The sequence below is a fragment of the Protomyctophum parallelum genome (assembly GCF_964188405.1).
Source record: "Protomyctophum parallelum genome assembly, chromosome: 5".
In the NCBI taxonomy this organism is placed as follows: domain Eukaryota; kingdom Metazoa; phylum Chordata; class Actinopteri; order Myctophiformes; family Myctophidae; genus Protomyctophum; species Protomyctophum parallelum.
The window spans coordinates 52,826,300-52,844,954 of NC_139702.1; the positions used below are offsets into that span (position 1 = coordinate 52,826,300).

Genomic DNA, 18,655 nt, shown 5'->3' on the forward strand with positions numbered 1-18,655 from the left:
CACATTATTACATTTATTTGGATAAGTCCCTTAAGATGCATCCTCTGGTTTTCGAGGGGGTCCTTGCGTCCTTATTTCCATATGACACATCGTATGACACATCTTGGCTCAGGTTCAGCACACCAGGGTGTCAGTTTGCATGTACTGTATTGGACATTCCACACAGTTCCTATTGAAAATGTAGTTGCAGAATTGCATGAAGGCAACTGAACTGACACATTTCCTTTATCCGCAAACAAAGCGTTTTACAATTAAAGCAAGACATTTTGGTATCCATGTATAAAATAGAAATGCTGCTATCGTATATGTACCACTACCAACCAAATTTTTGAGAATTCTCAAAAAGTACAGTAACCTAAAACTTGATATCTCTAACCACAGGACAAAGAGAGAACAGAAACAGAAAGTACTGCCAACAAATGGCTGAAGAAAGATAGAGAGAAGAATATAATTCAGTGCTGGGTTACATGTGTTATAAGTTTGACACAGAAGCCGAGAGGAATGCTTAGCCTCTTTGCTAAAGGTCTCAGACAGGGCTACGGCATCAGAAGTAGCTGTGAAAGTTGGAAACATCTGCCTGGGCTCTCAAAGTGTTGAGACTTGAGAGTCAGCAGTGGAACAACATCAAGTATGTTTCAAAAAGCTTTAACAGCAAGGCCAAGTATTATTTGTATGTGAATTTTGAAACCATTTGCACAGCATCTACATTGCAACGGGAACACATAAATGTGTCAGTTTTAATATCCCTGTCACCAAATAGGTACCCCTCGTTTAATGGTCTCAGGAATATTTTCTGGGCCCGGGTATTTGAAGTTAGCCTACAGTAACTGTGTACTGTATAATGGTGGGATTTGTATAAGGCTGAACTGGTTCAAACTCTGATCAACACTCTTCTCGACCTTTTACACAGATGCAGAACTCTAAATGTCGACATTTGGCTACAGATTAAAGTAGTTATAATGGATTAGTAACATTTTGCCTATAATTAGTGTTGCAATTGGCACAGCACAGTGTACCACAACATGAAAGCTTTGAAACTAAAGGTTGAAATGAAAGAAGAGGTGGTAATTAGTAACTTAACATAAACATAAAATTTGGCATAAAGTGGAAAGACTGGATGTTGTTATGTTATCCAAGGTTTTTACTTTCCCAGTGCCTGGTGTCAGCTCACCAGCACATACACTGCATGTGCTCTGTACTGCACAACAGTAACAACAAACATGCTGAGTGCTTTACAAAGGCCTTGTTAGCCATTGTTCCACAGACATAATATTCAAAGTTCAACAAAAGAGAACACAAACATCGTCCTTGACATCATGTAAATGTGTCCAGTACCCACAGCCAGGGCACTGTGCAACCCACTGAAGGAACAACTGAACAACACTATAGCCACAGAACATACAGTGAGGTACACTTTCCTAAACCAAACTGGTAGTGGTTAAAAAAGTATGACTCACATTTTCCAAATCCCCCAGAGTTTGGGTATAGTTCATCCCCAAAGATTGGCAAAAAGGACTAAACAACCATTGTATGCACTATAGCAACACAAATAATGAAAAAAAGCTGGTGCATAGGAGAGCATGGTTTGTGACAGATGGCATTGGGTACTGTAGATGTGGCGTCAACCCTAAATTAAAGGGGTCCTACTACCTAGGCCCTAGGTTAAGGTTTTGTGGTGTATAATACCTCCATCTAGTGGTGGATTTCAGCCTAACCTCCTAGGTAATAACACCAAGAGGATATTTACAGTTGTTCCTAACTCTGGTCTGTGGTAGCCATAGTATTGTTGGTTTCCCATCCTATCAGTACCCCTGGTACTGCTTCTTATCTACTGGTATCCTAAAGTACAACTGGTACTACTTGTTTTTTTATCCGACCAGTACAACCGGTACTACTGGTTTTCTGTTCTACCCCCGATATTGATGGTTTTCTATAATACCTAATCTGTGAAGTGTTAAACCAAATTAAATTAAAACTTGACTAATACAACTGTTATTGAATAGAAAGCAATACTTGTAGGAACTACTGAGGGGGCACACATTGCAACTCTCAAGCCATTTTGTAATCTTCCAAATTCAAAAGGTGCAATTCAATCACAGCATCATTATACTAGCTATGCTTTTCTCTTAGTTCTCTAAGCAAAATGTTCTCGTCAGGCAAAGTGGGTACTGAAACTGACAATGTTTGAGAACTACTACTGCACTAATAAACTACCAGGAAGGATTAAAAAACAGCAGTGCCAGGAAAGAACACTAGCAGCAGTGCAGGCAGGCGAGAGAAAACATATATACTATAGCATTGAGGTCCCACAGGAGCAGGGATTAGAACCATTGATGGAAACAGAACTACAAATGTAAAACTACAAATTGAACAGACATGACAAATAATGAAAATTCCTGAAGTGAATAAAATAACACAGCCACCTTTTCATGTATTGCATTAACCCATTCTGACCTGAGATCAGATTCATACGAGGTTTCCACTGGACACACACTGGTCTGATGAACCCATTCTGACCTGAGATCAGATTCTAAAAATGTCAGTCGCTCTTCGATTTTTCAAAAATAGCAGACCTACAAGCTCGTATCGCGCCACTCGGTGGCGCGATATGAGCTTGTAGATCTGCTATTTTTAAATAGCTAAAGCATAACATGATGCTGACACCAAAATGGGTGCCCGGTCAGAATGGGTTAAAACGTTAAAACGTATTTCCTTTATAAGTAGGGTAGTGCGGATCCGATCACGTCATTTCCAAATGATCGGATCAGGAGCAAGAAAAACTTGATCGGGTATCCCCAATATCAATATTATATCGATATCATGATATTAGACTGTATAGTATGATTTTGGATATTGTACTGTTGTGATATAGTGTTCTATAACATCCCCATTTATAAGACTTAAGAATTGTACATTCTGCAAAACAGTGCAAGCCAAGAGATCAATTATAGAAAACTCGTTAAAGCAACATTATTGGATTATCATACTTTATTTTTTTATAGGGGAACCACAGGTACTTTAAAAGAGGTTATACAGTGCTGTACATACGGGAGCCGTATTGACAGACATGGTAACCACATCTTCTCCCATTAAATACTATTCTTTTAAATTTTGTATTATCTCAGAATGATACAGTGATACAATAAAAGCTTGTGTAACTGGTCCTGCAGCATTTTTTTCCCTCTCCGATATGTTGTCAATGTTGTTTTTTATCGGGACTGTATTTTATTATATCTTCTTTTTCCAAAAAAGGAAAATAAATGTTATGATCCAAAAAACATACAGCAGGCATAAAATGCTGAGCCTGCAATGCTGAATGACTCCCAATTCACTCACACAATAGAAAGAGAGAGAGAGAGAGAGAAAGAGAGGGGAAGAGAGAGATACAAGTTGCATGTTCTGAGGGGCGGTCATATTTTGGAAACGGGCAGTTCATCCATCAGTTCATAGCAGGGTGCAGAGATGCGGATGTGGTGTTGCTTCCCTACTCTTTATGCTGCCCTAGCAATGACCTCCGACCCCTGGAAGGTTCATTTCCACAGCTGGGTGCTGAGGGTCTGACCAGAGGCTGCAGCGGTGGCCCAGCCTCCCATAGCCGAGGCAGGCTGACCGAAGGCCATCTGACCCCCGGCTCCATTAAAACTCATCCCTGACATCTGCTGGTTGATCTGCCAAGAGGGCACGAGAAAGAAAATGAGGAAATGAGGGGAAGGGGGAGAGATAAGAGAAACTACATTAAAACCACAGCATAACTCAATGCACTGCCATAACTACAGCAGTAGACCGTAGGGAAGGAATGAGATGTTTTACAAAAATGCAAAGGAAGGTTTTCACTTTACTGTAGTGCAGCCTTCAAATCCAGGAAAAGGCGAGACTTATTTACGAGCTCCAAAATCCTAGACGATAGTCTCTCATATGATATCGATATATTGCCAGCCCCCATTTACCCATACATGCATATACTGTGTTCAGTGGCGATGGACATATAGCTATAAATATACGTTTATTCATATATTCACTGTAGAGTTTATTTACAGACCACACACGATCACTGATGAGCAGCTTTAGTATTTTTATTCTTATTTATCTTGGTTTTGGGACTTTTACCAGTACCTCCTCCTATGTTTCATTATCACCGTTGCTGCTTTGACACCTGCATTTCCTCCTGGGAATTAATTCGCTCCCCTTTTTTCTTTTACTTCATCAGCAGCTTATTTCTTTACTCATGTGACTCATATAACCTTTTTAGATGATAAATCTTGCGATACCGGACAAATGGAGGCCTCAGGGTGCCAATAATCTGGAGATTTCTAAATGTAGTGTTCTTCTTGCCACGCAAGGTGGCGTGCACAGCCACTGACAAACATATGCCTACTGCTATCATGTCACCAAAAGAGACAAGGGATGCCTTGACAATACCTTACCAAAAAACCCCAACCCATTTAGTATAGTACTATAACTGCAACACCTTACCTGCCCCATGCTCCACTGCGCCTGTTGCCCAGGCTGGATTGCGTACATGCCCTGGGCAGGCACCATGCCAGGCATCGGTCCCCCCTGTGGTCCCATCATCCTGGGTGCCATGCCCATCACTCCAGCTGCAGTGGGGGCATTACCCATGAAGCCATTGTGCATCGTCATACCGACCATCATGCCAGCGTTTGGTGGCATCATGGCTGCCCCACTCTGAGCCATCATGGCACCCATGACTGTGGTTGGTGGGGCTGCACCCATACCAGGGTAGGCCTGGTAGCCAGCTGTAGCCTGGACAGGAAATGGCATCTGCGATGGACCCATGAACATACCAGCTGCAGGGGGTAAGAGAAGAGATATGGAAGAAATACAGTTAGTTTACAAAGAAAGGTTTGCAGAAAAATAAAGGGAAGCTCCGCACACTCAGATCTGCGCACAATCAGTTTATTTTTGGCAAGCTTTCGGTCTACTGACCTTCTTCAGGCATCGAGAAAGCATCGAGCAAAGAAAGGTTTGCAACAAGAGAAAATATGTTTAAAGGGACCATACAACCTAAATATGTAATTAACACTCCGATTGCCCGGGGTTATTTAATCCATTAAATCATAGCGCCGAATCAATTTATAGCAACGGAGCACTTTTACCGACGGACCGGAAGTTATACCGGATGTGGCTGGAGCAGCTAAATGTAGCCAAAATACTCTAAAGGTGATCGACAACAACGGGAGGCATGATTAAATCTAACGCGACTAGCGACTGGACAGCGGGGGGGCCGTCTAACACAGGACCTTTTCTTAGAATTGGACGGGATGATTTAAATCTCGTTTAGTTATTAACGTTTTAAGATTTTCATTGTCGTCGGCTAAACAGGAAGGGGGGGGGGGCATTTTCAATGACAACATTGGTTCTCAGCATGAGGTTCAGAGTCCTTGGGGGGTATGTGTGTGTGTGTGCACCTAGGCTGTGGAGCAATGCGATTGGTTTTCATATCAATAAACTTCGTCTTTTGGATAAAACTTCGTCCTGGGTGCTGGGTGTTACTATAGTTTTTGTTTTTAACCCCAATCGTCCTGGGGCCTATTTCACGAATCTTGGATTAACTAATCCGCGATTTAGGCCAAAGCCAGGCTTTTTAAATCCTGATCTTTACAGCCTGGTTTATTCCGTTCCACTAAAGCCAAGCGAGGCTCAGAATTGGCGGATTTGGCAAGCCGGGATCAGCAAGCCTGGCTGAATAGACAGTCTGGCTTTTTGTCTCTAGACCCATTCTGTAGAACACAGATTTACTGATCCTTCTTCTTCATGGGGTATTAAGGCAGTTTGCATCCTTAATAGTTGCATTACAGCCCCCTTCTGTATATCTCTTTATCTTTACTAATCTATTCAAGACTTACTGATACAAGGACTTAAGCTTCTAAAATAAATACTGCTGCTGTAATTAAAGAGAGAACATACTCTCAATAGTGGATAGACTGAATGATTAACTACCCCAAAAATATAGTTTACAATTTACCAATTTATTAACTTAAAACAGAATTCTTAATATTGTAAGCATAATGATATTGTCGCATTGTGATATTTGGCCATAACTCCCTCCTCTGAGGGAGCTACCTTTGGGGAAGGGGGTTGTTGTCCAGACAGGGGCCAGACTGGTGAGGGTCATGGGTTCATGTAGCATGCCAAAGTTTGTGCTATTGCCATTGAGAATGCATTGGGCGTTTAAGTTAAATAACTCAGAAACTACAAAACATTTCAAAGTAAAAAGTTCCAGCATGTGTCTCCACAGTAAGCTGAATTTTACAAAGTGTGAATGGAGTTTCTAGGTGAAAGTGATTTTTTGAAGTGCCACTATCTGCCTATAAATGTCTCAAATTTGAAAGCACTATATTTCTAAAACGATTAAACATTTCAAAGATTCCTTTTCAGGTACACATGTCCACCATAGGATGAACCTAAATAGGTTTGAATGGGGTTTCTAGGTGTAAGTATGTAGGACTAGTAGTGGGTGAAACGTTACAATGGTAATATGTTGTAAAACAATGAGTAATATTTAGTGGTTTTCACTTTTACAAAAATAATAATAATAATATAATATAATAATTATTCTTAACCGTGCACTGCACTTGCACGACAGCAAACCTATTCATGGGGAACATTCACCAAAAGCAGCTGATCTACAAGCTCACAAGCTGTCATGATGTTGTGCAGCCTATATATTTTGGTTATTTGATTTTATATAGTGCTTAAATTAGTCCTTTAATGCAGACCGATACAAATAAGGCAACATAAACCCATAATAATTGAATAAATCTGGAAAACATCATTGGTTTGTGATCAGTTTGACTGCTTAATGAACAGTAAAGACATCAGGATTAGGTTAAACCTGGCTGTTAGCCTGGTCCGGAGCAGGCTAAGTCCAAAGCATTAGTTTCCATGGTAACTTATGTAGCATCACTTTCATGAAACCGAATCAAGCCTCAACATATCCAGGTTAACTGGTTAAGTTAATCTGGCAAGATCAACCAGCTTTCATGAAACCGGTTAAGCACTGATCCAGGATATATTAAGCCAGGATATGTGTTAAAGCCCGGCTTAATCTCTAATCCAAGTTTCGTGAAATAGGCCCCTGGGCGATTGGGGTTAAAAACAAAAACATCCTGCATTTGGTGCAATTTTCAGAGAGTGAGGTTTGGAGATTTCTGCTACAGAGACCTCACATTGAGGTCTTTGCATTATTCTTGATTGATTGATTATATTATTTCCGTGCACACAAAGTGTCCAATACTCATAAGACACCATTTTACGTTTACAGCATATACTCATTATCATAGAGTAGTAGTAAACGCTGTTCACATTGAGGTGAATTTTGTATGCGTGTCATGTCATCCGTTGGCGAAACATCAGTAAATTACACAAACTATCTGGATGGCTAGATAGCACTCCAGTAGGACAAAATGTGACGTCATTTTGAAAATGCAAAATAAACTTCAGTACCTAGATAACTTACAAGGGGTCTATAGTAGGCCCACTCTCTCCCCAAATCCTTTCACCGAATTGCTTCACCCAAAAAGCCCAAGGGAGCTTGTAGAACGTCTATTAAATAATGCATCTCTTAATAATCTACAGTCAATAGACTAATTAAGCCAAACATTCGCATCAGAATAGGGATGCTAGGGTTCACGTGGTACTAAGGGAAAACTCTTTGTCTGGTTGACCTTTTTGAATGCTAACCTGTGGGTGTCTGTTGGCAGTGTTGGGGCACACTGCTTGTTCCATATAGGGACAGGATGGAGTCCTTGGACAGAGGTTTCTTGGTCGTGTCCTCTGCCTTACTGTTGCTACTTTCACTGAACAGGTCCAGCTCTGCTTGGCCAGAGACTGTACTGGGGACACCTGCTGGAGCTTGTGTTGGGGTGCTGGCAGGGTCAGTGATGCTAGCCTACAGAGTGGAAATGAGTAGAGGAATGGAAATCAGGGTTTTAAGATGCAATTCAAGATTTGCATTTCCGCAAAATCCAGATATAGCACGCGTGGTCGTGATTTACGTTAGCATGATATGAACACATTTATCTTATGGCTAAATGCAGAGAATGTTATTTAGGAACGCTGCTCCCGATAGGTATGTTCATAATGCATCTCTTTACCGATTCACTGTCACCTGGTGGACACAAGAGCCAACGCTTGACTGCCGACCCGGTACTTGGTTTTAGTGTGATGCACGTCCGGTTTGGGCGTCCATTTTAGATGCTAAATAATTAGCGCCAATGCTAGTGAGCTAAAACGAGGCCATCCTTGCTCTAGAAAGCACCGATGTTCCAATCGGGATCACCCGATAATCAGAAAAGACTTTCGTTCCGCCAGAAGCAGTTGCCGGTTGGATTCTATATGGCGGAACGTTCCGTCATGAGCAGTTTTTGTGTTAACATTATGGTCAAGCATCAAGTCCAGCCGAGCCCATTGTATCGCTGTCCATGGCGCCCTTAGATTTGATGTGTTTATTATCCACAAGGGAAAATTGTTTTGTGGTATTAAGACAACTTGTTTATAAATGGCTTCAAGTCCGTACTACTTCTGTGTTGCATAACAGTGACATCACTGTCGAGTCCTTGGTATCTTTACCGTATTCTTAGTTTCAACGTGTTCATGATCAGCAGTGTAACAACAAGCTGTAGACTATTTTGTCACATTCGTGCTAATGAAACACTAGACGGGATTATTTCATGTCAACAAGTACAATGAGACACAAGTACAATTATCAGAAGATGTAACCCCAGGTAAAGCAATCCGTCACTGTCACTGCACTCCTACAGACATAACCTTTTTTAATCATCTTATCCTTGTTGAAATAATGCCATTTAGGTCAATGAGATAACATTATGTTGTGATATAATGGCACCGGGGCATATCACCATGATGTTACAATGTCAGTGAATAAGAGTAGGAATGAAGAGGTAGCCAGCACACAATGAATGACCTTTTCACATGTTAATTTACCGGATGGACAGACAACGGAACGGACACGTTCCTCAATCCTGATAGGCCTTAGTCAGCGTGAGCAAGGCCCGAGGAAGGCCTATCAGGTTGAAACACGGCCGTCCGTTGTAAATAAAAGGTAAATAAAACATGTGAAAAGGATTGTGTGCTGGGCTGGCTACCTCTTCATTCCTATTGCATTATTGAGCCTTGTACTTTAGACTATTCATCTAATCTGGAGCACTGCAGGTTTTTTCTGCTTTTGCAAACATTTTCTCTTAGTCAATAAGAGTACAAATCCATGAGATTAGCCCAACCTCAAAAAGTAGTGCATCCTACATCACAAAAAAAAGGTAATGTGAAATTGCAGTTAATACTGTAATTACAATGTTAAGTTAAGCAATTCAAAATAATTAAAAGATTACATTTTCAAATTAAAGTGTTAGTGAAATACAAATACAATAGACTATAGAGGATCGCTTTTTAGCAGTGCACCAAACAATTCCTATCTGTAGATAAAAGGTTTCTCCGGGCAGGACAGCTTGTAAATGGTCTTTCTTCTTTAAGTGAGGTATTGTAAATCATGTCTGCAAACCAACTTCCCTTATAGGAAATGAAACCTTTCAATTCTTGAAAACTAAACTTCCCTATTCGGGGGTAGGCAATGTTAAGCACAGGTGCCAACATTGGCACAGGGTTAGAGAAATATATTTTCTTTTATGATCATGATAATGATCATTAGGCCTAAAAAAAAAAAACGTTGGTTTCCGGTTGCCGACCGACTCTATTAAATATGCGCGACCCATATTATTTTATTGGCATTTGGTGGGGGAAAATAAATAAATAAAAAAAAGCTCAGAATACGACCGAGTCAAAACCAAAAAGGTCATTGATCATTAAAATTCTCTTTGATGAGACCATCGGGACAAGCGACCTCATCCTACGTTATAAAAAATAAAATCCACGTAGGAAACACTATCGTTTGTAACAACACTGTCAACACAGTGCGCTGTGCGCCGCCATGTTGCTCAGCTCTGACCGCGGAGCGGAGCGCAGCCTCTAGACTAGAGCTGTTTAAAGACAGAGAGTGACAACAATGGACTGATCAATGACGCATGCAGCCCCACGAATAAGCAGTGAACGGAGATGTCGCAACTCTCTCAACTAAACCGCGCTGCCTCCGACAGAAATATTTAGGGGAACATGTTTTAACGTGACATGCAGACCCGGTTCAATGGGAAACACAAACACACATTGAATAACACACGCCGATATTGTTGTGTTTCTGTTGCGTGTGTGTTGTGGTGCCACTGCCACCGCACATTAAAATGCCACCAAAAAGAATTGCCAAAGCCAACCGCAGGGCAGCAGAAAATATCAGCAACCCTATTTTCTAAACCTGCTGCCTCTACTCCAGGTATGTCACTGTGTAATGAAAACAATGTAAAGTTGTATTAACCATTAAAACTGCCAGTTATTTCACATAGCCAAAATATGAAATATGTAGAAGCCTATCCATCATTGCCGTAGGATATATTTTTTTTAATCCTTGCTACCCATCCTTCCCACGAAAAAATAAATAAATAAAATAAAATAAATTCCTTGCTACCCATCCTTCCCACGAAAAAATAAAATAAAAAATAAATTCCCTACCTACTCAGCCCAAAAATGACAGCCAATCGGAAACCAAAGTTTTTTTTTTTTAGGCCTTACAATGTGCTGATGTGAAAGAACATACAGTGCATCCGGAAAGTATTCACACGCCTTCACTTTTACCACATTCCGTTTTGTTACAGCCTCATTTCAAAATGGATTCAATTCGTTTTTTTCCTCATCAATCTACACACAATACCCCATAATGATGAAGTGAAAAAAGTTCTCAAATATTTAGTTAATTTATAAAAAATAAGAAACTGAAAAAACACATGTACATAAGTATTCACACTCTTGACTTAGTACTAAATTGAGGCACCTTTGGCAGCAATTACAGCCTTAAGACTTTTTGGGAATGATCCTACAAGCTTGGCACACTTGAATTTGGGGTATTTTCCCCCTTTTTCTCTGCAGATCCTCTCAAGCTCTGTCAGGTTAGACGGGGAGCGTCGCTGCACAGCTATTTTCTGGTCCTTCCAGAGATGCTCAATGGGGTTCAAGTCTGGGCCACTCAAGGACTTTCACAGAGTTGTCCTAAAACCAATCCTTCATTATCTTAGCTGTGTGCTTGGGGTCGTTGTCCTGTTGGAAGGTGAATCGTTGACCAAGTCTGGAGCAGGTTTTCATCCAGGTTGTCTGTACACTGCTCCATTCATCTTTCCCTCTATCCTGACAAGTCTCCCAGTTGCTGCCGTTGAAAAACATCCCCACAGCATGATGCTGCCACCACCATGCTTCACCGTAGGGATGGTATTTGCCAGGTGATGAGCGGTGCCTAGTTTCCTCCAGACCGAAGCCTCTCCTCAATAAAAGGCACATGACAGCCAGGCGTCACAGCGTGCTTGGAGTTTGCCAAAAGGCACCTATACGACTCTCAGACCATTATTAACAATATTCTCTGGTCTGATGAAACCAAAATAGAGCTTTTTGGCCTGAATGCCAAGCGTTACGTCTGGAGGAAACCAGGCACCGCTCATCACCTGGCAAATACCATCCCTACGGTGAAGCATGGTGGTGGCAGCATCATGCTGTGGGGATGTTTTTCAACGGCAGGAACTGGGAGACTTGTCAGGATAGAGGGAAAGATGAATGGAGCAGTGTACAGACATCCTGGATGAAAACCTGCTCCAGAGCGCTCAGGACCTCCGACTTGGTTAACGATTCACCTTCCAACAGCACAACGACCCCAAGCACACAGCTAAGATAATGAAGGATTGGTTTTAGGACAACTCTGTGAAATTCCTTGAGTGGCCCAGCCAGTGCCCAGACTTGAACCCCATTGAGCATCTCTGGAAGGACCAGAAAATAGCTGTGCAGCGACTCTCCCCGTCTAACCTGACAGAGCTTGAGAGGATCTGCAGAGAAAAAGGGGGAAAATACCCCAAATTCAAGTGTGCCAAGCTTGTAGGATCATTCCCAACAAGTGTTAAGGCTGTAATTGCTGCCAAAGGTGCCTCAATTTAGTACCAAGTCAAGAGTGTGAATACTTATGTACATGCGTTTTTTCAGTTTCTTATTTTTGAGTGGTGCAACCACTCCTACGACCAGCAAAGTCCGTGTACACCTATGTATGTATGTATGTATATATGTATGTATGTATGTGGTCATGTACCCATGTGGTCATGAGCACCAGAATATGACTATAGGGTACCAGTAGGGGGCGCCAGAAACAGAGAGGGATAGTACTGCAATGTTGCCTGCTAATGAGAGAGAGGTGGGGGGAGCTGCACCACTCAGTTCACACGGGTGTAATTTGTTATAAATTAACTAAATATTTGAGAAAACTTTTTTCACTTCATCATTATGGGGTATTGTGTGTAGATTGATGAGGGAAAAAACGAATTTAATCCATTTTGAAATGAGGCTGTAACAAAACAAAATGTGGTAAAAGTGAAGGGGTGTGAATAATTTCCGGATGCACTGTATTTTAAAAGAAGAATAAGAAACAAAAGGAAATGTACAGTTTATGGTATATGGGGAAAATGTTGAAATGGCACACTGACTATCAAGAAAATAGATACATAGCCTTGCATCTTCAAATTATGATTCAGTTCATGTGGGGTTTTTTTTACCTGAGAAAACTGAGCAGTGGATGTGGAAACTGGGAGGGGGTTGGACACCATGGGACCAAATATATCCAGGTCGTTGTTCTGACTTGTGCTACTGTTGTTAGTCGATACTGCTGCCGGTGCATCTGCAACAAGGAGTAGAATAAACTGGTTTTACAGGTGGGCTACATTAGCTTACATAACAATGCAATCTCTCCTTGTTTCTTACTCAAGTCACTCACTGGCTGTTTCTTAATTGTACCATATAACAATTTGACGATTCATTTAGAAACCAGTTTATGGGCTCGTCGATGGCATGGTGGAAATGTGCCTTCTCAACTTTCTGAACCATCCATCTCATTATAAATACAAAATAAGGAGTGGATTATCTATCCTCATTGAAATAGAGATAATTTAAAAATATATTATCCCATTCTGAACGGGCACCCATTTTGGTGTTGGCATCATGTTATGCTTTAGCTATTGAAAAATAGCAGATCTACAAGCTCATATCGCGCCACCGAGTGGCGCGATACGAGCTTGTAGGTCTGCTATTTTTTGAAAAATCGAAGAACGACTGACATTTTTAGAATCTGATCTCAGGTCAGAATGGGTTCATCAGACCAGTGTGTGTCCGGCGGGAACCTCGTATGAATCTGATCTCAGGTCAGAATGGGTTATTACAACAAGGTTTCACTTTCCACAACTTCCACAGTGTGGAAAAACACAGCAAGAGGAGAGACTCACCGAGGCCTAGGAGGTTGACTGCCGGTTCTGAACTCTTCACAGGACTGATTTTAGGGACTGTCCGGGGCTCTTCACTCTACACAAACCCCCACACACACACACACAAAAAAATGTTTTTCTTTTGAAGAAAATGAAGTAGTCATGTGTAGGTTAGTGACTACAAAGCATGGTAATAGGCTAGCACTATACTCAACGAGGACGTGTACAATATATAGCTTTAGCATAAAACTCTGATTAAATGAATTAAAGCATCTACTAATGGCATGTACGGCAGTTGGCCAAAAACATTAAACAGTAATTACAGACCAAAGACAACCATTATACAGCACCTTTAGATGGCCGCCGCATAAAAAGGATGATTGATTAAAATGTTTGTCAATCTCCTCTTGGAAGACACATCCCACTGTATCCTGTATTACAAAATACTTATTTCCTTGATTTTTTTATCCCACGATTTCCTAAACTGTAATCCAGGGCGCTACTCCCTCTGACAACCTAGGGAGAGGCGCAAACTGAGCTCATGCTTCATTCAATGCATGAGCAGTGAGCAGGCCGCTTCTTATCACCTGACAGGGGGAGTTTCCCTGGTAGGAACACGTTATTCCAACAAGTTCCTTTCCCCTCCATCAGGCACCTCGGCTGACCAGGGAGAGGCAGTATAGAGACCAGGACTAAACTGCATGTTTTTACGAGAGCAACTACCCTAGGGTACATGGGGAGAATGTGCAAACTAAATACAGAAAGGACCTTGGGTCTGCTTACCTTGGAATAAGATGACAGTTTGGTCCCCCTGTCTACTTCCTTCTCCGTCTTACTCTCCTTCTCTTTTGGCTAGAGACACATAAAAATGAAGTCAACCATTGGCTAAACCAGAGACCACACAAAAGGCACTATTCAACAAGGTCCCTAGACTCCCTTACATTCATTGCTGAATTTCACATCAGACCAAAGACAAACAGTTAACACTGCTGCACCGTCCTACTTTGGTTAACATCCTGTTTGTAACCATATATAAACTACAAAAAAAGATTGTATCCATTATTATTTTTAAATTTGGCTTTATTTGCTGCAATCCATACTTTTTAGAGGAATAAAACTTTATTTTAGGGTGTAAAGTTGTGTCAAGTAGGGCCACTACTGGTAAATATTGAATGAAATTCAAAGGTAAATATCTCACCTTCCCAAACAAGCTCTCCTTTATAGCTTGCGCAGGGAACCCAGATTCAAATTGCGGCTAGGTCATGAAAGTTACGGATTGTGGCTTTAAATTAACGCTTCGTAGTGGTATAAAGTAAACCGCTCACAAGCAGGATGTTACATGGGTTTTCACCCAGCTTCTAACAACAATGTTGAAATATCTATACATACACTGCCTCCATTGGTCACATTCTTGCTGTAGTATTTCTTCTTCTCATATTTATCCCTGATTAAGAACTCCACGGCTCTGAGGTTCAGAGTTGAGGAAAACAAACAGGTAACTTAGTGGCAAAAACAAGACACTGTAACAATGTGGTAGAAAAGAAAGAGTGAATAAAATAAAAATAATATAGTGAGTAGGATCCAGAGAAGAGAAAGGCAATAAGATGACAGTAGTATCATGTATGTTTTATAAACTTTCTTTTTTGGTATAAGGGTATATATATACGTCTGTAAGTGAGTCTATCATTGTGTAAGTGGTTTGACAGTGAAGGATACTGGTCTGTCTGAGGCCTGCGAAAGCTCTCTGGAAGGTTGGCCTCATAAAGCTGCCTGGCCCTGGTGTTCCCCATGTCCGTTACACTCTGTAGAACAGGACCCGAAGGGACAGTAGAAGAAAGACAGTTCATAAGACAATTTTGTGTATCAATTATAAACGTGATAATCACAAACAAAGTTATAAACCGTTCTAATTAATCAGGCAGATTTTATCTGACAAATACTAATGATTGCAAACACAGCTCAGTAGTTTAATTATTAATGAAAGGTAGGGCAAGTGACAGCTCAGTGGATTCATTATTAGTTAAAGGCAAGGCAAGTGATTTTCTTTGATTAAAATAAGAGTTCAATATTCTGACATTCTCACATAGCTATAGAGTGTTTGTTCGGTAACAGGGGTCTCCATGTCTCTCCAGCTGTTTTTTTTAACGGTCAGCATGACAATTAAATGTATCCATTCAGTATAGAGAACTCTCTCAGGATACAGAATAAATTAAGTGGAATACCTGAAGAAAATAAGACACAGGGAGACCCCTGTTACTGCACAAACACTCTCACTCTATATCTTAGTTACAACAACATTGTTCTTTTATTATTTGTTGAAGATTATAAAGAATAAGAATTGCTGCAATGTTCATTTAAAGACAAGCCTACTGAAAACTGGCCAATGTCCTGCCTTGCCGAAATAGTTTCAGATACAGATCTATTGAAAGCATACACCATGTAATGATTAAAATGAGGTATCCAAATGTTGAAATTATATTTGAAAATCAACCTGTCAAATAAGCATTAAAATAATTGAATATTTGGGGCAGTCCTATAACAATTAACATCGTATGGTAATCGTATGTGGATAAAACAATTGTGTGGGTCAGGTAGCACTAGCAGTCCAACCTGAATTTGTTCTGCGGTCCATTGGTCCAGGTTGACAGACTTAACTCTGGATATGTGCACCCCTAAATTCCTGTGAATTCCGGCACACCGGATACAGACGAACACACCAAGATTCCAAGACGCCCATCTTGGACCTGGAAATAAGACGAGAAAGATCACTTTGTTACTTATGACCCAGGTGTGTTGTTCAAGTGCGCTGAATCTGCTGATCCCATAGTCCCAGTGTTGTAGTGGTACTTTTAGAAGCGGGGGACGCTCCATAAGACACGTGCGTGCACACATACACACGCATTTGCGTGCATGCAGACACACTATTAAAACATGCAGACGTGTATAGCCTATTTAGAAACAGGGTTACAATGTATCCATAAAAGTAAATGACAAGTCAAAAAACATATTTTTGCCCCAAAAAAATGTAGATGCCCCCCTCCCCTCCCTCTACACCCCTGCATAGTCCCGAGTTAAAAACAGAACCCGTCCACCATCTACAGAAAATACTGTTCCTTGTCTCTTTCCACTGTGCCATTTGTCTTATACATGATCAATAATTGGATCAGAGTAGGCATGGACAGCACTGCGTAAGGAAGGGGGTGATAATAAGGGATGGTAGAAGAAAGGGAGTGGTGGATGAATGGTGGTTAAAGTAAACATGCATGAGCTTGTACTGTCAGTGTCACACCTGCCAAGGTAAAAGCTGCATTCCTCACCAATGACAGTAAATAGGATAGATCCGTTGGTTAGGGAGGGTCATGTTACTGTGCTTTAAGATTTGTATATACATCTGTATCTAGATATGTATAACCAGACCACATTACACCAGGGTGTGGGTTAGAAACGCCCTGCCCTGTATAGATAGATATTGCTAGAGCTTTAGACAAGTTAGCCACCTAGCTACTTAGCGAAGCTAAAGGGGAAGAAGGTTGTCAGCTGACTTGCCCTGAGCCATCTACACAAATGAGTTAGCTGTTTAGCTTAGCTTAACCAGTTGGAATAGAACATATAGATCGACTTGAAGCAAGTGGCCGGGCTATGAATTATATACATATCATGAATGAAGATATAAATAAGTGTTAGCTGAACGTCTCTACCTTTCGCCTCACAATCGGCGCAGTATTTGTTATCGTCCTCCCTCAGCATTTTGGACAGGATGGCCTGGTGTTGCTCGTTGAGTTTTAGGGCCTTCTCCCTCTCCGAGCGGGTCGTCATTTTTGCGGCTTTACTTTGTTGCCTTAAGTTAAAAGGGTTATCTACTTGATGTGCTGGTGAGTCGTAACAACTTTCTCATTTAAGATCATAATCAGAGGTGAGAAATCCTCCCGAGAGAAACTGGACGAAAACAGTAATACACCCGGAACCGGAATCCTCTCTCCGCCCACATGAATTCTTGAGCTGAGGCGGACTCCTGTGATAGGACGAGTCAATATGACGCTTATGCGTGACGCAAATGTTTATCAACTTAATTTCAATATTTTTATTTCATGCGGAAGTGTGCCAACATATTTTGACAGTGTCCTTATTGAGCATGACACAATGCTAATTATGTTTCGATCTAAATTGATAAACCCCTTGGAAATGAGTAATAGAGGATTGAAAAGCCTGTCCATTTCCTTTACAGTGATGTCAGCTTTATTTTGTAATGTCATGCATGACATGAGCAGCACAGCTGATTATCTGGTCACTGGTGGGAGACTGGGAGTGGTAGAGACCGCAAGTGAAATGTAGAAAATGTATCTACTGCTTATAGGCCTATAGTTACTGTATACTAGGCATATATTAGGGATGTACCGATGAGACACTTTGGCCGTTATCGATATCCAATGAATTGCTATTAGGTACTTAAACTTACCTTGAAGACTGACCTGCCAAGGACTCAGGACCGTATGTGCCATTGATGGTGCAGTTACATCCATGTGCCGCTGCACATATCATTAACACCTTGAGAAGGGCCCAAGATGCTGAAATTTGAATGGGCCCTTCATAAATTGACACTAAGAGGGTGCAACTCTTTTTTTTGCAACTCTAGATTTTGGAGTGGTGCAACCACTCCAAGGAACAGCAACGTCCGTGTTCACCTATGTACCTATGTGTCCGTCTTTGTGTTGGTTAATGAGCTCCAGTATGACTATGAGTACCAGTAGGGGCGCTGTTGTACCAGAAACAGAGAGGGGGGGGGGGGGGGGGGGAGTTGCTAGCCTGGGTAAACCCACTCCCCCTGCTGGACAACATTTCATTCTGCCAAGAGGGGTGAGTCTGGCATAATCGCCTGTGTGGCTGTTTAGCCGTGGGGCGGGAGAGTAGCGTTGACGGACAACCCCTTCAGCCAATCAGCGTATATCAAAACAAGAGGCGTCATCTAAACGCGTTCCGTTCCTACTTCCTCATTCCCATGTTTGTTGTTGTGAATGAGTCGAGGAGTTCACACGTCATCAACTGCTCAAATCGTTCCTGATTGGCCAACGTGCGCTGTCAATCACAGAGCCCTGAGCTCGGTCGCGGATTGGCTCGTACCAAAGCTGATACAATCTTAAGGACTTTGTATTACCATTTAGCCAGACTCACCCCTCCTGGCAGAATGAAATGTTGTCCAGCAGGGGGAGTGGGTTTACCCAGGCTAGGGAGTTGCACCACTCAGTTCACACGGGTGGGATTTTTTATAATGGGATGAATCTAGA

At 41.5% G+C, this 18,655-nt stretch overlaps 1 protein-coding gene across 1 annotated transcript; it reads right to left on the bottom strand.

Annotated features, from left to right (window-relative positions):
* Positions 1 to 2,970: 2,970 nt before the first annotated feature.
* Positions 2,971 to 17,343, bottom strand: LOC310858499 (stromal membrane-associated protein 1-like). The gene is made up of 10 exons (XM_083764632.1): positions 17,072 to 17,343; positions 15,984 to 16,117; positions 15,090 to 15,175; positions 14,763 to 14,838; positions 14,157 to 14,225; positions 13,395 to 13,470; positions 12,672 to 12,793; positions 7,705 to 7,912; positions 4,474 to 4,808; positions 2,971 to 3,668 (listed from the first exon to the last, which is right to left on the bottom strand). Exons 1-10 carry the CDS (start codon positions 17,187 to 17,189, stop codon positions 3,531 to 3,533), a joined length of 1,362 nt encoding a protein of 453 aa, XP_083620758.1. The 5' UTR covers positions 17,190 to 17,343; the 3' UTR covers positions 2,971 to 3,530.
* Positions 17,344 to 18,655: the final 1,312 nt, after the last annotated feature.